This window comes from Lissotriton vulgaris, chromosome 4_1, assembly GCF_964263255.1.
Source record: "Lissotriton vulgaris chromosome 4_1, aLisVul1.2, whole genome shotgun sequence".
Classification (NCBI taxonomy): Eukaryota; Metazoa; Chordata; class Amphibia; order Caudata; family Salamandridae; genus Lissotriton; species Lissotriton vulgaris.
The window spans coordinates 2047740313-2047764627 of NC_141691.1; the positions used below are offsets into that span (position 1 = coordinate 2047740313).

Below are 24315 nucleotides of genomic sequence, written 5' to 3' on the forward strand. Positions count from 1 at the left end.
GAATATGACTGTCATCACATACTATCTCTTCAGGGACATCAACATGTATATCATAACAGACTGTCTTTAGAGGGACTGGAACTTTACATGCATCACACACTTTCTCTATAGGTCAATAATCACCATCTTAGTGGGCCTCCCTAATCATGCACTATCGCTTTGGGGACCTAAGCTTCAGTATAATCACAACATATCTCAACATCACTTGAACATGACTGTAACTACACACTACCTGAGCAGGCACCTAGGCATCATTATAATCACATACTACCTCTGCAGGAGCCTCAGCATGACTGTTATAACAGCAAGCACCTCAGCATCATTGTTATAACACTCTCTATGTGGGGCCCTGAACATGACTGTAATCACATACTATCTCTGCGGAGATGTAACATAACAATAATCACACACTATCTCTGAGGGGACTTGAACATGAATATAATCACACATTTTGTCAACGGGGTCATGAGAGTGACTATAATTAAGCGCTATACGAATTCTGAATGAATGTCAGAATGACTCATCGTACACTTTCTCTACAACACTTGAACAACACTATCATAATGCTCTCTATGTGGGACTTTAATATGGTTATAATCACACACTATCTCTGTGGGGGTCCGGGCATTCCTATAGTAACACACTATCTCAGTGGGGACTGGAACATGACTATTATCACACACTATCTCTGTGGGGCCTTGAACATTACTATGATCACACACTATCTCTGTGGGGACTTGAACATTACTATGATCACACACTATCTCTGTGGGGACTTGAACATTACTATGATCACACACTATATCTGTGGGGACTTGAACATTACTATGATCACACACTATCTCTGTGGGGACTTGAACATTACTATGATCACACACTATCTCTGTGGGGACTTGAACGTGAATATGATCACACACTATCTCTGTGGGGACTTGAACATTACTATGATCACACACTATCTCTGTGGGGACTTGAACGTGAATATGATCACACACTATCTCTGTGGGGACTTGAACATGGCTATAATACCACACTATCTCTGTGGAGACCTGGGCATTCCTATAATCAGAAACTATCTCTGTGGGACGTGTGCATTACTGTAATAGTGTTATTTCTGCATGAACTGCAGCATGACTATCATCGTACACCAAAACCACAATATCTGTAGGGACTTAGGTATCAATCTAATCATGCAATATCTCTGTGGGGGCTTGAAAATTAGCATCATCATACACTTACTCTGTCAGCTCTAGAATATTATTTTAATATCATGCCATCTCTTTGGGGACTATTAATGCATAGCCATACGTAGATGGTGCCAATTGGTGAGGTTGATGAAAAACAACTAGGTGGTCAAATGGCAACTTGGTTTTGCCATCTGACCCCATTGCAGGATCTTAAGCCTCTAAATTAATTTAACTATGTGTTGTTTTCATATTCCTTAATGTTTGTGTGCACTCAGTAATAGGCTAAACATCTGTGAATCCCTGTCCATGCACTTTATATATAAGATCATTTTCCACTGTTTATTGCATTATTAGACAAATCTCTGTTCTAGGTGAACCTAGGACATAGTGACCTATTCAAATTTGACTAAAGTATCATGTTGTGTATGTATGGCACTGAAAAATAGCATTCATCTATTAGATAATGAGTGTATTCAATCAGAAATGAGAATTATTGAGTAGGTCCCCACAAGGATGGTAACACATGTCCAAGTCCCCACAATGATGGTTCTGTGCGCGTGACTAAATAACAACATATTTGTAAAATTGAAGCAGGATCCTGTATTATGAATTTTTTCTTAACATTTTTCTGTTATTGGTATATTTTTAAAACATTGGGAAGGGTTAGTCCCCACAAGGCAGGTGAAAACACATAGTCCCCACAAGGATGGTAACACGTGTATGTGTGTGTGTGTGTGTATATATATATATATACATATATATATATATATATAATACATGTATGTGATTTTGTATATTATAATGTTTCAGGATTAATAGTGCTGCTTATTTCTTCTACTAAAGACAGGTGGGTTTAGTGCCTCATCACTGCTTCCATTGACCACTGCTTCCATTGCTGCTCACCCCGTTTGCTGTTATTGATACCAGTGGTGCTGCTCTGCTCATCCCTGCGTCCAGTGGTAGCTGGTTACAGTGCTGCATGTCCCTGTTCCAGTGTATTCTCCTTCTTGTCCCTACTTCCACTGATCGCTGGTTTCAGTGCTGCTCCGCCCAGCTTCAAATGTATTGGGGATTGGCGTGCTGCCACAGGGAAGGCACCAATAGGTTTTTGCGCCTCCTCATATGTATTGGGCCTCCTAGGACAGGCGTGTATGTTTGTTCTAATTCTTAAGGGTGCAGTTAGAACCGACCTTACCATCGGTGATTGCTTTAGAATCTGAGCGCACTTTGCTGCCTGCCCTGTGAAACCTGTGAACGGTGCCATGCCTGTTTCCAAAATGGTGCAACATTAGTGCTGGCACAGATTCCATCTATGAACTAGGAGCAAGACCTGAAGCCTGTCCAGTAGTTTGTCAAAAAGTGACGTCCCCTCCTTTCGTACACCAAGAATCAATTCTGGCACTCACTGCTTTTGTCCCACTGTACTACAAACAACACCTGAACAGTGTACCCCTGACTTCTGCTAGTGAGGTATTTTTACTCTGCTTTTGCAACGTGAGACATCTCTGTTTCTCTCTGTTTCACTATACGTCTTCTGTGCTAGTAGATGGTTAATCCTACAAGCTTCCATTGCTTCTGGGCGGCACTCTTACATCCAGCATGCATGCCACCCTTTTGTATCGCTTTGTTCACCCTAAGTTGGCAGGGTATGCTCAGACGTGAGTCCCTTGCTCACTTGGCCACTGGAGTCAAGCTATCCAGGCTGAAGAAGGCTGATAGCCAGAAACCGGTCCTTGGAAGCTTGTTTCCGGTCCAGGGAAGACATGGCTTGGCAGTTCGGGCTGGACTGTTCCCATGAGGCACAGGGTCAGACTGATTTGCATATGGCCATGTTTGAACTGGGGTGGCTGAGTGAGCTAAAGAATGGTGATGGATTAAACCCAGATTAGTTGACTGGGGGTGAGTGTTTGATTTGCTCAAACGCTCCGTTCATCATCCCCTTTTGTATCGCTTTGTTCACCCACTGGGAACTTGCACAGCCGGAACTGTTAAATATGAACCATTTTATATTCCACTTCTGCCCTTGGTGTATCCCAAATACTGCACGAGGGACCATCAGGAGGTCTGCTACCTCTGCCTCTCCATCAGTCATGTTGAGACTTCATGTGAAGCCACCCCCTGCAAAAAAACATGAAGATACCGAAGGGAATGAAAGAGGGCCAGTAACAAAATGCAAAGGCAGCTTCGTTCGAGATGCTACAGCCGAAGATATGCCAGACGCAGAGCAGGACAAAGCTGGACCTTCTTTTGGTGAGGCAAGTAGTATAGAGGCCAGAGGCCCTCTTCTCCAAGGCTTCCAACGTAGAGGAGGAGGTCAAGGTCCACAGGCTAGTCTCAAGGCCGAAGACAAAGTAGATGCCACAGCTTCTTCTGCAGTCTGGGTTAGTCCTGAGCCAAAGAGCGCACATAGATGGAGGCAGAGCACCTCAAGGAGTCTGGCATCGAGCCTTGAGCCGGTAAAAGCACAAACATTTGGCTATCGCTCCTCCAGCCGGTGCGGCCTGAACTTGTGAGGCTGGGTCGACACCTGCAAAGACCACGTCCAAGGGCACTGAGCACCATACTTTCTTGCCTTTTAGGCACTGAAAAGCTGCCAAAATCGCTGCCACATCAGCCCCATGGTACCGAAAAGATGTACTCAGAGCCTAAGTATATGCTGAAATCTTTCGGCAACTGACATTGAAGTCACATGAGTCCTGGATGCAAAGCATCTTCATCTGCCAGATGACACAGCCAAATATATACCAAACCTCCGGCTCCAGGACTCATTGGGATCCACAAAAACCACCTACTGGCCTTTTAGGGAGGACCGTACCATCAACTACAAAAAGGACCTGGGAATCTGTCACCAGCCCTCCCCCATTCCCACCACTACTACCCATACCCCCTTCTCCAGTAGTACCACAGTATTCTTCTGAGTTGCACAACACTGTCTTAGACCCAGTCAGATGTTACTACCCACAAACCCATTTGGTCAGCCTTTTGGACCTGGGAGGAAGATGATCCCTGGAAACTGTGGTAGAACCCACTAAGTTGACTGATACAGAGCCCTCCCCTCCAAGCAATTGCCACCAGGTGATACTGCTACATGCACTGCAGTAATAAAAAGGGGCTGCATAGCATTTTCAAGTAAAACTACACACAGGAGGAGAAGGACAACTTCCTAGTTGAAACCTTAACTAAGACAGAGCTTGTGGTCTATTACCTCCACATGCTAAAGGGAATGATTAGGTTGACCACCGTAACTTTAAGGAGCTGAAAGCGAGGGTGGTTACTGAAAAAATATAAGCTAACCCCAGAGAGTCCAGCTTATGTTAGTGGACAAATTGTCCCGGACTCCTTAGTTGTACACACTACTCGTAAAAGGCATTCTGTCATGGAAGGTGAATTTCTTATTCACAATCATCTCCAGCATTAGTGATCTTCAATCTTTTACGGTCAAAGAACCATTTATTGACGTTCAGAAAGACAGGGTGGTTTTTCGTACCAATCCCAAGGTTGTTTCAGCTTCCCCATTAACCAAACCATTTAGCTACCAGTCTTTTTTCCAAAAGCAGAGTCTGCAGCAGATAAGGGAACTTCGCACTCTGTATGTCAAGATAGCACTTACATACTACATTGATAGAACTAAGCCCTTTAGAAAGTCTAGTTGGCTTTTTGTAGCCTTCCCAAAACCTCACAGTCCTCTCTAAAGCTGGCATTGCAGGTGGATAGATAAGTGCATCCAACCCCACTGCTGCGGGTGCCTGACCACCTGCTGCGTATGGGCTTCACCGCAGGCACTGCCCCCAACCCTCGTGAGTGGCTAACCCCTCAAGGCACACAACCTTTGACCATATGCAGTGGGGACAGACAGTAAGGCTGGCTGTGTCCGACCACCCACAAGCCCCACTGCACATTTTATTTATTTATTTAAAGGTAATGCCATTCAAGCTTTACCATTACAAAACAATGTGGAAACCCAAGTAAACCGTAGGACCTGGGTAAGTAATGATACAAGCACAATTGGTCCCAAGGGAAATATTTTTTTTTAGTACCCAAAAATTAATAACACACACTTGAAATGCAAGTAGTTCACGATTTTATATTGAATTTGGATATCTAATACAATTTTACAATACTCTTTCTTATAACAGAGTTGCGCAATAGTGAGCGAAAAAAGAGGAAGGTGTTTGATAGAGTGCTCGTGAAAAGATGAGGAAAAGGCGGGAATTGAGTGCCAAAATGCAATATACATATGTAAATAATTAAGAAGACACCTGGCTGGAACGTCTTTGCATAACTATCATCGAGACACTCCCGGAGAGGTTTCCTAGTCAGAGAATTGTTACCCGATTGAATCGGTTTGAATACTATTTATCCTTGTGCTGCAGACGATATAAAAACATGGTTTTCTAACCTCTAAGATGCCCTCGGCACATCTACATGTTGCATACTATCAGGACCCTTTTCCAAGAGCCGCACTTCCCATTTTGGAAGCTCTGTTACTTATGTTGAACCGTGGTTTAATGTGACACAATGCCTTAGCCTTTGATTCGCACTTTGGCACATCTATATGTTGGATCCTTCAGGACCATCAAAGAAATTCTTGTGTTTTCCCGGTCACCAGCAGCCTCACAACTCAATACGGTAGGTCCTCCAATGATCTCTTACAGTGGTTTTAGGTTGCTCCCTATTTTTCCTGATGAAGGCCCCTATCTAAGGAATCCTCCTCCCCTTCCTAAGCGCCTTGAAACCCTATGGGTATGTAGTGCGCTATACAAATGTTATGACTTGAATTGGCCTGTCCACCATTTCAGGGTCGAAACGTCGACATCTTTAACCGTATCCACCTGTACTGGAGATATTATCCACGTTTAGACAAATTGAAAATACATGGTGGATCTTATAATTGTGGATGATAGCTAAGCAAAGACGTTCCTGCCAGGTGTCTTAATTATTTGTATATATTGGCAACCAGATTCCCCCCTTTTCCTCATCTTTTCACGAGCACACTCTCAAAACCTTCCTCTTTTTCACTGACTATTGAGCAACTCTATGATAAGAAAGAGTATTGTACCCATTTATTTGATATCCGAATTCAATATAAAATCGTGAATTTATTTGCATTTTAAGTGTGTGTTATTAATTTTTGAATCAATTGTGCTTTGTATCATTCAAGCTTTATCTTCTAAGTTCTAGGGGGGGTCAGAGTGTCCCTAACTGCCCTTAATGACTTTTTTAGGTCTTGCCAAGCGTTGTTGCACACATGTGCAGCTCGCTCAGCGAGATTTGTTGTTACTGAGGACTTTTACAAAAAGGCTCAAAGGCAAGCCCCTCCTTTCCATTGGGTAGCGTCAGCATTTATGGTAAACGCTGACTTCCCATTGGAAAGGAGGGTTTTTCGTTGCCTCCCTTTGGCTTTTTGGTCCGGCACACCTGGACTGCCTCGCCTGCTTCACGGCTGTTGTGAAGACTTTTCTTATCTGCTTGTTTATTTAACAAGCAGATAAGAGAAGTCTTCACAACAGCTGCGAAGCAAGCGCGGAGCCCAGAGGCACACGGGGTCACGGGGAGGACAGGGGGATCCTGCAGACTCTGTGTTTTCCTGCAGAGGCAGCAATTACATTTCCCGTCATACCTAAATGCAGTTGTGCACTGATGACGTATTGGCTTGGATTCCAGATACAAAAGTACTCATCCGTCAGCATGTTAAATACTCGCAAGTATTAGTTGCAATCAATGGAGAACATGAACCGAGCTTTCAAGTTATAGCGCATGCATTCCAAATGTATTGAATGTCTCCTTGCATTAATGATAGCTCAGATTGACCCGAATGCGGACTGCACGTGCACACAGCCTAGCCTAACACAACATAACAAAGCCTAGCCTAACACATACTACAGCCTAGCCTAAAACAACATAACATAGCCTAGCCTAACACAATAGCAAAGCATAACAAAACAGCATAACACACCAAAACATAGCATAGCAAAGCACCACAAAACATAGCATAGCATAACACACAACAAAACATAGCATAGCATAACAAAACATAGCATAACAAAAAACAACAAAACATAGCATAGCAAAACAAAACAAAACATAGCATAACAAAAGAGCATAGCATAGCAAAACACAACAAAGCATAGCATAACAAAGCATAGCATAACAAAACACAGAATAGCATAACAAAACACAACAAAGCCTAGCATAGCAAAAAATAGCATAGAATAACAAAACACAGCATAGCATAACACACAACAAAACATAGCATAGCATAACAAAACATAGCATAGCATAACAAAACATAGCATAGCATAACAAAACACAGCATAGCATAACAAAATACAAAAAAACATAGCATTTCATAGCATAACATAAGAAAACATATCACTAAGTTTGATAAACTCATAGTAGCGGGCTAGCTAGCTTTAACGGGCAGTGATTGTAAGCGACTCCGTCAATCCAGAAACCCACTCACCTTTGTTCTTGTATTGTAGTGGCTTTGTTTATTAAACAGTGCCCACATTTAAACTGTTAGCACTTTACTTGTGCAAATTTCAGGGCTCACAAAACTTTGATGAATCGAAATTCACAACTGAGGCTGTTAAGTTCTCGCTCTGTAAAACCCCAAGGGTAAATAAAAAACATTGCCATTTACAATGCGAATAGCTCCAACAAATACAAGACCTATTGTAAAGTACAAAACATTGCCATTTACAATGCAAATAGCTCCAGCTCCAACAAATGCGAGACCTATTGCATTTACAATGCTTGTTTTGTTCCTTACTTCAGGACATGGGGACCGGGTTTTGTAATTGCAGCCGCAATATTTGTCTTCGAGTTGCAACCAGCCAATCAGTGAAAGGATCACAAAATTGGTGGTATTCTGACCCCAGCTGGTCATCATCTGTGTGATGACAGAAAATCGTAGTAGGTGTCAATTTGTAACCGATCTTATGAATAATCATGAGGAAGGTAGGATTGTGAGTAACTATGATTCAGTATTTTGTGAACTGACCAGTTAGTAAATAGGTTTGTTCAAATAATATCATTGGATTTGCAAAAGGTTTTTGCAAATATGGCAACCTTATTTTTGCAAATCTAACATTACTACTTCTGGACACTGTTCTATAGTCACAAACTTTAAATGTCAGGGACAGACATGGCTAACAACATAATTCATTTTCTATTTTTAACCAGAAGAGGGTACAAATTTTATTTTTTTGTTGACATTTTTGTTTTCTGGATTTTTTCTTTTTGGAGATTAAGTAAAATAACAAAGCAGGTTGCTCAATGGACAACCACCTGGTTATCATGAGCGGTAGCACATTGCTTGGTCAAAGATTATTTTGGAACAATGAATACAATACAACACTATTGCTGATTATAAAGTGTTTTTAAGGTTTTTAAACGTTAGTTTGTATGTCATTTCATCACCTAAGTAAATGTTACTTCAACCATTTTGTGTTAGTGAAAATATATTTAAAATATAATTATAGATATGATTGTCACTTAAGACCATAAAAAAGTACCTGTGATGTATACTACCAGGATGTAAAGGTAGAGATAAGCCACCCTGGAACTATTTTACCTCCAATGTAACGACTGCGATGTAACTTAACTGTGATGTAACCAATGGGATGTAACGATAGCACACCGTTGTCACTCGTATTTGTCTTTCTCTGCAGCTTGCCACGAATGGTTGCTTAGTGATGCTGTGGACCTGCTTCCATTCCTGTTGCTACCATTGGCTGGCCCAGAGGAGCTATCAGAAGAGGAAATGGAACGTAAGGAGGCAGGGGCTGGAAAACCTTTTACCTTTCACTAAAACCTTAACAGACCTGTGAGAAAATGTATTACAAGCACTTAATGGGCAGAAAGTAAATGTAAATGTATACTTTTAAAGTGACTCCATCTCGGAGTGTCCTGGCGCTGTATACCGCTTTCCCTGTGAGATTGTCCCTCCTGGGCACCCCCAAGGTGAAGCCAGGCATCCCCGGCGCTGAAGGGGCCGTTGTGGAGATTAAGCAAGCTATTGCCCAGAGTTGCAGAGTGGAACCCATGGTTAGGGTAGGCACCGAGGCGAGAATTATCGAGTCCGCGGACATTGACCCAAGACCCTGCTGGCTCAGGAATTGAACCCTGGTCCCGGGCCAACCTCTGCTTCCGGGTCTGCCGCTTCTAATCAGTGAGCCACACTTCTCCACAAGAAAGTAGAATCTACAGTATAAAGGCACTCCTTAGGCGCGTTTATGTTCTATGGTCCTTTATACGAGCGCCTGTACAGACACAGGTCTTAGATGTTGGAACTGTTGGTTCTTCCTTATACATGTCTATTGGACTCAGATCTTAGACATTTGAGAAAGCTTGGCCATTCCTCCAATTACATGGTTTATACATTTCTTGTAAGATCAAAGGTCAAACATCAGAAAAAGCTTTTAAATTACAGAAGTAATGGCTAATGGGTTCAGCCACAGATATTTACACCTTTAATCAGGTTTGGTAAGGCTCATGAGCTTATGCATGTGAAATGTTCAGCGTTGGTGCAACTGCTTGTTGTTATAAATGTGTTGGATTCACGCACTTAAGATTAGAGATTGTAGAGCGTAATATTTACAAATTAGCAAAGTTGTTTGTGATTGCACATTTCTCATGGATTTCCTCATTAAGTGCTGGGGGTATTGTATATGTTCACCTATATACATTAGTCCCGTTATTCAGATTTTACACAGGTCTGCACACCATAGATCAGAAAAACATCCATCAGATTACAGATTGTGAGTGTGCGCACAATAGACGTTAGCAGTATTCCTGATGGTAGTAAGTTGTTTAGAAACTTACACTGTAAAAATGAGACCTTTTTCATGTTGGTGGTGATGCGGGCTCAAGAACATATAGAGCTAATCGGTGCTGCTCCTATATTTTACAGTTGGTTCATCATGCTCTGGGTGTGGCCTAGCAATGATTTCTGTACAGGTGGAACACATCTGTGATTTTAATGCTTCTCTCCCTTTGAATGGATCATGGAAGAGGTTGAATAAACGGCTGAAATTTGGTGGTCGGGTTCGTTATTAGTGATCTAGCCTGGACATGTGAAGACGTCAACAAGGGCCCTCTTCCACATTTAGGGGATCAGATCCTTCACCGTTTGGCTCCGATGAGCCACTCTTCCACTACTGTAGCCTGACCCGGTCGGAGAGGTAGAAAATAATTCTCTCATAAGCTGGTTGAAAGTAATGGACACATTTTTCAGAATTTTGACACTTAATTTGGCAAACATCTTTCATAAACAGATGTATGCTGCAAATGCCCATAGGGTTATCTTTGAGCTAGTTGAAGTCGAAGTCGTTTTAAGAGACACTTTCCAACTGGGTAGGTGGGACTTGTTTCAAGACTTGAGAAGGATTGGGTTGGTGAGCCCTTATTGGGATTTTTGTTTATGGCTGATTGTTTGTTGATCTTTTTACAGGAGTGTTTTTAAGTGATGTGTTCTGACTAGATGAGTCTAGATAGCCAGCCCACATTGGGTTGTACTGAATCAATTTTTTGGGGGTTTGGAAGTTTGGTCACTGTGTCTCACGTGTTCTTGTTTAACAAAATATTCAGCTTTGTTTTCTCACAGTACTTTCAACATTTAATAATGATTCCCATTTTATTCTGCTCTGATCCCGTTTTTATGAACCATGTCTCTTGAATTTGAGGAAATGATCTTGGTGCAAGTTGATGTCGCTTAAAGACAGGCAATGTTGTTACTCAACTTAGTGGGACTAAGTTTAGCGACACTGAAGAGATGAAATAATGAGTCAACTATGCCAGGTTCACATTGGATCCAAATCACTGCACTAGATTCTTAACCTGTCTCACAAGTGAGCGATTGGAGTGTAATGTCCAGTCGTCGTTTTGGAATCCTATATTCATTCATAGCCACTTACGACAAGTTTTGTTTCTTATCCAGAGCTTCCTCTAGATCTGCAGTACTTGCCAGAAGACAAGAAGCGGGAGAATGATCCAGATATCCGCAAGATGCTGGTCGAAGCTGTGACGCTGGTATGTGAATTTCTATCTTGTGCTGTTGTAGCATGCACCATCTGTTTGAGTGGGTGATGGAGCGATGAGGTTCCACGTGACCTTTGAGGCACAGCCAGACCCTGTGTGCTCCTATAGAGCTTATGTTTGATATTGACATGTATACCTAATAGGGTCATGTGCCTTTCCCTAATACAACGTTCAGCTAAATCTATCCTGATAATCTTGGAATTAATTTCCTTTAAATGGTTAAACATCTCCAGTTCCTCAAACCATTATCAGCGATTTGAAAGACATTCGTTCACTTAATTAGATAAAGCAAGTTCACATGCTGCTTGCAGTACCTAAACCCAGATTCCTGATTTGGTCAAAAATGCATACTTTCAGTCACAATATAATACCTTATTTTGAAAGTGGCTAACACCACAGTTTCTTTTAATTTTCACTGCAGGAAACCGACATTGCGATTAATCGGTTCCTAGGAGCGATGGACCTTGGTACCAGAAAACAATATTTTGAACATTGCTCTTTTGAGAACCAAGGCTTCAGTGTAACACTAAGTAGTGGACAGTCACTTGGTTGCAGACAGAGGAGCCATAGATAGCTTGAGTCTTTGCTTGAGTCTTTGCAGAGCCTTCAATTGTTTTAGGAGCAATGGTTGCAGGTTCACTTAGAGGAAAGCGCAGCAACCCATTATAGCCATTAGAAATATATTGATATCATTTTATTTGGTTCAGCTGAACTCAGAAAGCAGCCTAAACTCACATGATTTGTACCTCTTCCTCCTCACCCACTAAAGGCGAAAACACACCACCTAAAAATCAGACTTTTTATTCCAGCAGGGCTCCTATATGCATGACAGGAGCCACTTCAGGGACAAAATGTCCATGGTGGCAAGTGGCCATGCTGCAGCAACATTGTGGATGAAATTTCATGAATGTGGGTACTAGAAATCTACTTTAAAGCAGGGCCACATTTCCACAGAACATGTTAAAAACAAGAACTGTGTAAGAGCTGGTAGCACTGTGTACTGGGATAAAGATGTTCTAACTCTGATTTGAGAGTTAAATAAGTAATGTATATTTTTTGTATTCCTTTGTACTAACGGCGCAAAAAGTGCACATTAAAAAATGAATCCGCAAACAGGAGTTTTAAAATGATTTTCTGTGCAGGACTATTATGTTTGATATCATAGTCCTGCATTGAGGGGGACACTGCAGGAAATGGTGACTCCCAGAAAACCCTGAACTAGCCGACTGGCCAGACACCATTTATAATTTCTATTCTCATAAAAGGAGAGCAAGAGAACCCCTACCCACTTGCTTTCTCCCAAAAACACGATTGACACACGAGCAAGTGGGCGAAATAGGAAAAAGAAGACCGACGTCCAAAGAGGATGCTACTTCCTAGGGACGCCCAAGTATCAAAAGATATTGAAACAGACGCCTCACTCACTTTATTGTGACATGCTTCATCATTGGCGCCTAACCATACCCTGGTAGGATGGACCCACCAGGCCTGACTCAAACAAAAGAATGGGAGTTCCTAGATAAAATCTTGCTGAATAAGCAAGGATCCAGATAGAGAGTAGAAAGTCTAAAAAAAAAACCAAAGAATGTCTTTATTTGTAGGTTAACTGGGGTATACGTTACAAGTTTTTTAGGGTTCTTATTGAATCTAATTGTTCAGTTAACCCTAATTTAGCCAGGGTGTGGCCAGGCGCCAATGATGAAGCATGTCACGATAAAGTGAGTAAGGCCTCTATTTTAATATCTTTTGATACCTGGACATGCCATGGCAGTAGCATCCTCCCCCCCCCAATATGATGACATTGGGGTATACCTGATTGGCATATTTAGTTTACTTATAAGTCCCTTGTAAAGTGGTATACCATATACCCAATCAATCAATCAGCTGGTTGGTAAAGCACTACTACTCCCCCAAAATGGTCTTGAGGTGCTGAGGGGGGGTGCAGCTCCCAGACATTCACTGTGATTCGTCAAAGAGCCAGGTCGTGAGGTCCTGCATGAACAGGAGAGTGTTGGTGTCTCCCGGAGGTGGAGAGGGAGGGTGTTCCATGCCTTGACCACGAGTAAGGAGGCGGCAGTGGCTTGTGGGGTGATGAATGTCGGTGATGGAGTTAGCGAAAGGTGCGTGGGGTCTGGGGGTGTCTGTAGATGAGTGTGCCTCGGAGGGTGGTCGTCCGGTTGGCCTGTATCTTGAAGTGCAGATGTGCCATCAGGTCTGTGGGCCCGTCGGTGTGGGTGCTCAGTCGGAGGTTGGATTTGTGCACGATGGCGATGCCTCCTCCGGGGCGGTCCTTCTGGGTGATCTTGGATCCTTCAGGGATGGCGATCGCGATGTCGGGTCACGAGGCGGTGTTCGTCCAGGTTTCTGTAAGGAAGTTGACGTCGGGCGAGGTGCTGTTGAGGAGCTCCCAGATGTCTGTGGAGGGAGCGAGCGTTGAGGAGAATGCCTTGCAGGATTTGGGGTATGGTGGAGTTGTGATGGGTGGGTTGGGGTGGGTCCAGGGTCCTGGTGAAGGCGGAGAGGCGACAGTGGCGGCAGGTGAAAGGTCTGTGGGTGTCGATAGGAGAAGAGCAATTGCAGTTGTCCTGGCCGGTGTTGATTGCGTGGAGGACTGAGGTGTTGCAGCTGCCATTAAGTAGGGGGAGGGTGGGAGAGCTGGGGGGGGGCGCAAGAGCACGCTGGAGTGGGTGGGTCCGCGGGGGCAGTAGCGGCAGGAAAAATGGTTAAAAAAGCCTGAAAAGAGAAGGCAAACAACTCAGAATCAGGAGGAGGGGAAAAAGGAAAAGGCAGAAAGGGCAAAAAGGCAGAGAACAGGAAAAAATGGAGCAAGGCAAAAGACAAAAGGGCAGAAAGGTAAGGACAGGCAAAAAAGGAGCAAGGCAAAAGACAAAAGGGCAAAAAAGCAAGGATAGGCAAATCGGAGCAAGACAGGAGGAAGAGAGAAAGGCAAGAATAGGCAGAGAAGGCAGATGGCAAGGACCCGGGCGAGGCATAGAGGCCTTGAACACAGGTCAGAGCAGCGCTGGGGGCAGAAGCACTCACGACGGAGCTGCGCGAGGGAAGAGCAGTTTCCTGATCAGGAGGTCCAAGGTCTTGCTCACCCTATTGTGCAGCGGGCACCATTAAGTAGGGGTCAGGGGAGGGCTCGACAGCTGGGTGGGGGAGCAGGAGCACACGGGAGGTGGTGGGGCCACAGGAGCAGCAGCAGCTGTAAAACGAGCAGGGAAAAAGAGCGGAAATGGCTAAAAAAGGCTGAAAAGAGAAGGTCAAAGGCACAGAATAAGGAAGAGGAAGAAAAGGGCAAAAAGGTAGAGGACAGGAAAAAAAACTGAGCAAGGCAAAAGCCAAAAGGGCAGAGAGGCAAGGACAGGCAAAAAAGGAGTAAGGCAAAAGACAAAAGGGCAAAAAAGCAAGGATAGGCAAAAAGGAGCAAGACAGTAGACAGGAGAAAGAGAGAAAGGCAAGAATAGGCAGGCAGCGAGGACAGGAGCGAGTCACAGAGGTCTCGAACACTGGTCACAAAAGCTCTGGGGGCAGAGGAACTCACGACGGAGCTGCGCTGGGGAAAGCAGTTTCCTCACCAGGAGGTCAGAGATCTTGCCTCTGAGTTGAAATCTAAATGCTACTAGTGTGCCTGCAGCACTGGTTGTTCCACCCACACAAGTAGCCTTTCAAACCTGTCTCATGCCTACCATTGCAAGGCCTGTGTGTGCAGTTTACTGCCACATTGACATGGCATTTAAAATCAATTGCCAAGCCGTAAACTCCCCTTTTATTACACATATTTCTTTCCTAAGGTGGTATGCCCTAGGTAGCCCTAAGGGCAGGGTGCTGTATAACTAAAAGGTAGGACATGTACTATTAAGTTTCCCCCGTCCTCTATTTTGAACGGTATGTCTCATGGGGTTAGAAACTATTCTTTCAACACAAACTTATTGTGAATATGGTAAATGTTGTTTAAAAGGTAATTGATGGAAACTGGATTCTTTCATCTATTTGGTTGAGTTCAGCCAAATAGATGAAAGAATCCAATTTACATTTGACATTCAGTCAGAATAAATCACCTTTTTCGACGTGTGAATCAAGAAAACCCTAAACATCCTGGAAACAGACATTTTCAGAAAGAAGACCGATAGGAATAATACCTTACACTATAGCAGTTTCCATCAACAACCTTTAAAACAACATTTACCATATTCACAATTAATTTTTGTCAAAAGAATAGTTTCTAACCCCATGAGATGTACCGTTCAAAATAGAGAAATGTTGTTTTGATTTACGCAGAGGCTACCAAAAGAATGTTCTAGACCAAGCAGAACTTAGGACCCAAAACACATCAAGAGAAAATCTAATGATAACTAGACCTAAACAACCTCAGAATCGAATCAATCAATCAATCAATCAATGACATTTATAGAGCGCGCTACATACCCGTAGGGTCTCAAGGCGCTGGCATGGTGGTAGTTACAAAATTCCAGTGGCGGCTGGTGACCTTCAAAAGTGGCGAGGCATAATCCTTGGCTGGAATTTCAGTAAGAGAGACTGGAGTTGTCTCTGTGGGTTTGCTCACACTCGCTTGCATTCATTCTTTCTCTCTCGTTCAGTCTTATTCACTAAATTTCATTCTCATATCCACTCACTTTTGCTTACTCTGACTGATTTAGTCTCATTCATTCTCACACTGATCTACAGCCTCATTCATTCTAACTTACTCTACCTCAATTCTATTAATTTGTATTTACTCAGTCTCACTGTAACTCACTCAGTCTCATCCAGTCTCAATCATTCTGACTCACTCATTCTCACTTATTTGTATTCAGTCTCCCTCTGACTCACTTGTTCGCCTGACGCACTCAGTCCAGCTGATTCTAAATCGTTCAATCTCACTTACACTAACTCAGTCTCACTCATTGACAGTCAGTCATTCTCTCACAGTCCCACTCTTCCTCACTGATTCAATCAGTCCCACTCATTCTCGTTCACTCAATATCAATCTGATTCACTCATTCTCACTCATTCATGACCATTCACATCATTTTCACTCCTCCTGACTCAATGTCAATAGTTCTCTGACTCACTCAGACTGTGACTCACTCGGTCTCACACGCAGCAACTCAGTTGCCCTCACTGTGATCCTCCCTCACTCATTGACACTCATATGCACTCTTCCTATCACCCACTCCTTCACTACCACCCTCTCACTTTCACACACACACGGTCACACCAGCATTTAAGCATATCCCGGTACAAAAAATAAAAAATTGACCCCACCACCATTGCTCCTTTGTATGCAATGGAAGCAATAATTTACAACACTGAAGGACCCCTATGTGTAACTACTACAGCAGTATATTTAATAGCATAAAGTAGGGCCACAGTGTATACAAATCATTTTATACTTTACATAAACTACATCTATAATATAAACATATTATGCAAATATGTGCCATCGTAAAATGCATGATAAGCATGTTCCAGCAATCATCAGTGCCTCTTATGACCCATTTACAACAGAATTCGGAAGGTACAATCCCCTGTATACACCTGAAAACCATCGGGCCCCTCAGAACAGACACCAGGCCAAAGATACAAAAGGTGTCTTGCGATCCTCGAGACTCTACAGCATTCACCCTACCTCAAAAGTGTGTCTTTGTGTAAACAGTGAAGGGCAAATGAGAGTATCACTACTTTGCTATATCACAGTCACATCCCACATTCTTCTATCCGTACACATAAAAGAAATCTGAGAGGGTTTTGAATAGAAAAGATCAAGCATGCAACCTCCCAGAACACTAAGTAGTTTATCTATCTTTGTTTTCTGTGCGAGTTCGTTCCTAAAGTACAATGTTCAAGGAAATAACCGCCCAGTAACGAGCAGGAGCCTTGAATACAGTGTTTGAAGGGTTCATGCAAACTGCTGAACATTAAACAACTGACAAAGGCCTTATGCTCACGTAAAAGCGGCTATCAGCTTACAAAGAGTACAGCAGAAGTTTGTTAAATAATAAAAAACTATCCAATGCCATTCTATTGAGGAACTGTAGCTGCTGCAGGACACTCTGCCATGCACGTGTTAGTTGCTCCCTGACTATTCTCACAAGGGAGTTTAGTCGGAAGTCACTGTCCAGCTGAGATCACGATCTAAGAAGCGAGAGCAGTGCACATGAGCTTGAGTACATAGCTGCCAAGGTTTCAGATTGCTCTGTGTGACATATTCATAATTTCAGTGTAATTATGAGTGACATTTCAATGACTGTGAATGACACTATCTCCGTCCCCACTGACTAGTGTCACCCGACTATCTCCAGCCCGGCCCAAACATAGCTGCCAAGTTTTTAGTACACACGAGTACCATTTCTATGTTTTCAAGAGAGGTATAACTGATTTTCACATCTCCTGTGCAACACCTTTAGTGATACCTTATAAGGAGCAGTGGTTTAAGAAAATGTTTGGTACAAAACAAAAAAAAAATTTTTTAGTAAGTGCAGTGTGGTACCTGGAGTAAATACACCACTCACACCTGACGTGATTTGGGAAGTTGCCCTGACCCTTTCCAACCATACCATACCATACCTTCTTGTAAAATATTTTAGTAGCATCTAATAAAATTCAGCTGGTAATCTATACCAAATGACAGCTGTCTTATCTCAGTGTCGGCCTGTATATACCCTTTTGATCTGTAAATTAGAAATACATTTTGCTGTAAAAAAAATTTACACTAGTTTGGTATTTGAATTCAGTTTCACAATTGATACCCATTACCTAAATTATTGACAGCAGTTTTGCGATCTCCCAACCAAATTGTTGCTGCTGGCTGGCCATATCCTCACGCTGGGTTGGGTTGTCTCCCAGGTACAACACCGACAAACAGGGTGGTAAGTGGCTGAAACAACTGTCTACTTACAGTGATGGTTTTCCCCAGAAGCGTGATTGGCACGTCGGTGACTCGCACTGCAATTGGGCTGCTGGGTGCTCATGCCACGAGTGAGCTACCCCTACGGTAGACTTCTGTCCAGGCTGCTGCTCCTGTCCTCACGGAGTCCTGGCAGCCGGCGCTGTAAACCGACAGTGACGCCGGTCAGTCATGGCTCTCCATTAACCCGTCCACTGCACTTATTCCCTCTGCCGGCTCGGAAATTCTAACTGAAGAATGAATGCTGCGGCGGCCTTGATTATAATGGCCTACAGCACTGAGCAGAGTGTGGACGGACCATCACGTGGGAGCAAAAGCGACACTGCCCCATAATATGCGGCCGCCTTGGTGCCTTAAGTTTCTGAAGAATAAACTCCCGCTTTCGGAGCCAGCAGGATCAGGATGTCATGTGACACACCCCCACGGAGCCCAGCTATTAAGCAAGGGACATCTCTAAAGTGCGCGGCACCGCAGCCGCATGTGATACATTATAGCAGAGAGCCTGGGATTGGCAAGCTTTAGCTTAGCTGAGAATCACAGCCTCAAGACCACAGAAGCTGCGCTGCACGCCGGTGCAAGCAGAGACCACAGGCTGTGCCTGCAGCCAGATGCCACACTCACGTTTCCAGCCATCAGTAATGTACACCTGAGACTGCCATTATGCGTGACAATGCATTTCAGTGCGGTGATGCGGAGCACCACACTGAAATGCACTAGCGTCACGCCTGATGCGTGACACTTAGCAGGACTGTGAGTACCAGGTCTCTAGTTACATCCCTCACCCTGCCTGCCCGGACACAAGCGCGCATTAGTGCTACCCGGTCACTCACCATAATTTTATTTTTACAGGTCTAAATGGCGCCAGCTCCTTCCAATGGGACGGAGTTAAAACTGAAACTTTGAAGTTCGAGCCTGCGCAGTCGCAGACTCGAAGTTTCAGTGGCTGCTATTTCAGCCCACCTTTTCCTTGCTCTGTTACAAGTGGAGAAATGGTGGGGTGAAGGGCTGATTGGCATGTAGCCATGGGCACTGCAGGGCTTTAGTCTGCAGCACCTGTATCAACCTTGATATGCAACGCTTTAAACGTCACAGATAGGGGAGGCACAGAGGCGTGCCAGGGGCCCGAGGCCAGGGCTGGGGGTTTTAACAACCCTGGATAATCTCTGATGACTGGTGTAGGTGCTGTTGTGCGCCTGCGCCAGCAATTAGTCTGTGCTACATCAAGCTGCCTCAGGCAGCTGCTGGACAGCGTTTTTTGTACCAAGAGAGAATAATAGTTATTTATTATTCACTCTTTGTATACTAGAAATTAAAATGGTCCAGAAAACTAGGACGACGTAGCCCTGGAGCTCTTATAGGCGAGCCGCACCTGCAAAATTCTCAACCCTGAGCCTAGCTTACAAAAAGATTGTGAAAAAACACTGGACAATTTTAAGGATGGCACCAGATTTCAAAAACTTATTCGTTCAGGAACCCATTTTTGCTTTCTAAAGAGGCAAAAAGATAGGAGAAATCCTAAAAACCAAAGTAGACAATGCTCAAACCATCACAGCTAAAGGTACACTTCCATGTCACAACTGCCACAATATCATTCCAGGAACAGTGATTTCACACCCCAGAAAGGGTACTAATATCAAATTGAGTCATATCAACCTGTGACTCTATGAATTACATTTACCTTCTGAAATGCCTGTGTGGAAAAGTTTGTTGGGACGACAGAAAGAAAAATAAAGACTAGGATTAACGAACACAAACGCAGTATACAAACAAAAAATACCAAGTCCATCGTAGATTGTCACTTCATAGAAGAAAGACACAACATCAGTAAACTAAAATTTCTAGTTCTAGAAGTCGTCACCAAAATAGAAGGTAAAAACAACAGTAACTTTTTGTTACAAAGAGAACATTTCTGGACAAATTACCTCGAAGCTCTCAGACCTCATGGACTAAATGAAAGAATGGAATTCTTATGTTATTTGTAATTTTATTTTTCTACCAGTGAATGTAAACGTATACCCTTTGGTTAACATCTATTTTACATTATTTTCTACACACCATGTTCACGATATTTATAATTATGCTTTTGCTTATAATCCTTGTAATACCATTACCACCAGTCGAACTCATTAGGTTAAAAAACCGTGGTATTCTCGTAATACAATATACATTGTTTTATCAACCATTTCAACATGGCCGCCGCCACCGTTTTGAGCGGTAGTCCTACAGCACTGTTCATCACGCAATCACCCAGCCATAAGTTAACCTCGCAAGAAATGGCACACATTTCATTTCGGCGAGACACCAGCAGGTATCCGTCAATGCAACCCCGAGAAAAATAGCAAAACCCTGCCATAGAAGGTACGGCCGCACACAAGCGCACTTTTGAATAAAAGCAATCAGTTAACTTACGGGGATGAATTAGAATCACATAGTTTGCCGTTTGCTGTTCACGGCTATAGCAGGGACTCACGAGTGCGCGAATACTTTTAACTAACAGCGGCCCGTTAATCCACGCATTAAAGCTTGTTACTTGCTATATGCGGCCTATCACAAAGCATCACGAACAGTCAACGCACGCCGTAACACCACCTAACATTACAGCACTAGCATTGATATCGTGAAAGAACGCATCAATGACCACAGATAAGAACATGTCAGCACCACATCACAGATTTCAATGAAACCCATAGAACAGAACCATGGTTCACCCGGGGTTACTGGTCAGATTCATTCATCAAATCATGTTTTCATATTATTATTTTCTTTTATATAATTGTTATTTTATTAAAGAGGAAGAACTTGTACACAAGGCAATAAGACAATGCATTCGGACATGTGTTTGAGGAGGGAGACTGCGGTACAGTATAATACAAACATCATTAATGCAAGGGGGGGGGGACCAGTGAGCAGACAAAATCAGTGATAATAAAAGCTACACAAGATTTGGAATGCCGGATCAGGGGAAAATGGGAACCTCTGGGGTCTCAACAAATGGAGGCATGCATACATTTCCACGGTAGGAGTTCCACTTTCTACAAATTTTATTCAATTTCCTGGGTCTACCCCGTGCCACATACACCGTCTTCTCCCTGAACATACACCAGTCCATGTTCTCCTTCCATGCCAAAACCGTGGGCGGCCGTTGGGAGCCCCACAACTGTGCGATGTCTCTCTTAGCAATCATATTCCCAAGGGTCGCCACCTGCGTCTGTGCCACATCATAGTCATTCGGTTCCCAGACATTCAACAGGCAACGTCTAGCTTCGGGCAATAATGCCACCTCCGTGACTCTTTCCATCACAGCATGTACACGATTCCAGAACAACATCACCTCCGGACACTCCCAAATTATATGGAGGAAGGTCCCGACCAGTCCACAAAGACGCTTACATAACCCATCTACTGAGTAACCCATATGAATCAAGCGCGGGCCAGTGACATATATCCGATGTAGGATTTTAAGTTGAACGAGTCAGAGACGGGCCGGAATTGCGACCTCCTTAGGAGAGGATAGCGCCGACTGCCAGTCCTCGTCATCCAACTCTACTGAGCCGCACCAACAAATCTGTTCGATTATTAATCAGTTTCTTATATATCAAGGAAATAGTGCTGTCGGGCACGTAGCCGTCAAGCACCCGATCTTCTAGTGGGGAGGATTCGGGGATATCAGAACCCGCAGCAAAAACCGAACTCAATGCGTGGGTAATCTGTGCATAACGGAAAAATTCCCTATCACTCAGCTCATACTCTACCTTTAGTGCCTCGAAGTTCTTGATTTTACCCTTGACCCACAGATCACTCACCCTACTAATACCAATCATATCCCACTTTTCGAATCCCTTCGTCTTCCACAGGCAACCCAGTCTTTCAGATGCGTAAAGCGGAGTCGCACGGGTCAGTCGATCTCTCCATCCCATTGCCGCATTCGCATCATGCCACACTCGTACCGCTATCTTGGTGGGTCCTGAGAGTTCCCTTCCCGCTGCTTTGGAATAAAGAGCCCTGTTATAGTCCCCACCCGGTAGCAAAGACTTATCCATCTCAAATGCAGGGTTAGAGGCTGGTCCATACATTCCATGATTAATCGCTCCCAACTGAGAAGCCCAATAATATCGCCTGATATCCGGAAGTGCTATACCTCCGTCGTACCAGGGAAGCGTGAGCTTGGCGAGGGCAATACGCAAGCGTCCATCCCAGATCAGTCGTCTCTGCAGACTCTCCACCTCCCGAAAATAACTCACCGGAATAACATCAAACGTACTCTGGAGCACGTATAGAAATCGCGGTAAGGACATCATTTTAAAAAGGGCAGTGCGCCCAAGAGGTGAAAGCGGTAGCCTGAGCCAGCCCGCAACGTCAGATTTTAACCTCTGAAGAGGAGGGAGCAGATTACGATCATAACGAGCCACGGGATCTAAAGTTATAAAAATCCCCAGGTACTTAAATCCCGTCTGTGACACCTGGATGGGACATCCGCGCGGTAAAGGGGGGGGTATCACCTGAAAGCACATACACACAGGACTTGGACCAATTGATCACAAGGCTGAAATTACGTCCAAACGAGGTGAGCACATCAAACAATACATTCAATGACTTACGAGGGGACGTGAGGTACAACGAAATGTCGTCTGCATAGAGCGATATGCAATCCTCGAATTCCGGGGTCCACTGAATACCCTTCATCGAAGGCTCCCATCGCAGCCAGGCAGCCAGAGGCTCCAGGGCAAGGGCGAAAAGAAGTGGGGACAACGGACAGCCCTGCCGCGTACCCCTCCCAAGAACAAAAGGCTTAGACACTCGACCATTCACTACCACTTGCGCCAGCCGCTCTTCGTACAAAAGTTTCACCCAGCCAATAAAACCAGGACCGAAACCAAATTTCGCAGGAGCGGCCCAGAGGTACGGCCACTCCACCGTATCAAAGGCCATTGTAGCGTCCAAGGAAGCCAAAATGGCCGGCTCACGCAGCGACGCCGCCCTCGCGAGAACACCGTGCAAGCGCCTCAGGTTAAGTGCTGTATTGCGGTGTGGGATAAAACTGGACTGATCCGGGTGGATCAAGTCGCTAATAACTTTTATCAAGCGGTTTGCCAGTAACTTAGAATCTTTGGTTCGGCGTTTAAGAGCGAAATGGGCCTGTAGGACGAACAGCGATCCCGCGGTTTCCCCTCCTTATGAATCACCACAATGGTAGCAAGACGCTGATCACGAGGAAGGGAGCCAATGTCTCGCGACTCTAGAAACATATCACGGAGATACGGCGCAATTTTACAGGGCGCAACTTGTAGAGCTCGATGGGAAGACCATTAGGGCCCATAGCTTTGCCCGAGCGCACAGAGCGAATAGCGAGGGCCCCCTCGTCAGCTGAGAATGCAGCGTCCATTAGGTCCCCATCTGAATCCAACAGGCGAGGCAATGCAATGTCACGCAGCAACATGTGGGAGTCTTCCTCCGGTCTATCGGAGACTGGGGAATACACATTTCGGAAATGTTCCGCGAAACACTCGACGATCTCAGTCGGGTCAGTCACACACACTCCATCAAGTTTCTCAATCACAGGAACCACACGACTCGCCCTCTCCTTTTTATCCAGCCAAGCAATCAGTTTCCCTGCCTTATCTCTCACATCATACAGTCTGCCCTGTTGCTCTCTACTCATGACTTTAGCAGCATCCATCACCAGGGCCGTATAATCCAGTTGTTTGAGGCTGAGGGCATGAAGCTTGTTACGAGTCACACCTAGTTCCAAATCCATTCTAGCTCAGTTATTTCAGTCTCTAGGCGGACCACCTCCTCGTTTTTACTTTTCTTAGCACCAGCGATTAACAATAATGCCTGTCCTCGGATGACAGTCTTAAATGCCTCCCACAGTGACACAAGAGAGGACACGGACCCCTCGTTCTCAGCAAAGTACTGATCCAGGGACTTAATCAACTCAGCACGAGTTTTGGGGTTGCAAAGATACCAGGGATTGATCGGAACAACCCATCCCTCGGCACCCGCACTAGTGCCGATCTGGAGCCACAGTGGGGAGTGATCTGATATACCCCGGGCCAGATGCCTAATCTCCCTAACAGAGGAGGCCTGCACCGCCGGCATCAAAACATAGTCAAGTCTAGAGAGACTGCCATGAGCCCCGGAGTGGAAGGTGTATTGTACCTGTCCCGGATGCAT

At 44.3% G+C, this 24315-nt stretch overlaps 1 protein-coding gene across 1 annotated transcript in view; it reads left to right on the top strand.

The window, feature by feature from the left end:
* Positions 1-24315, top strand: part of HGH1 (HGH1 cochaperone) — a 159001-nt gene that overhangs the window by 82248 nt on the left and 52438 nt on the right. Inside the window, exons 4-5 of the mRNA XM_086966434.1 lie at positions 8861-8959; positions 11128-11219. Coding sequence (XP_086822560.1) covers positions 8861-8959; positions 11128-11219 — 191 coding nt within the window. The remainder of the gene's footprint in view (positions 1-8860; positions 8960-11127; positions 11220-24315) is intronic.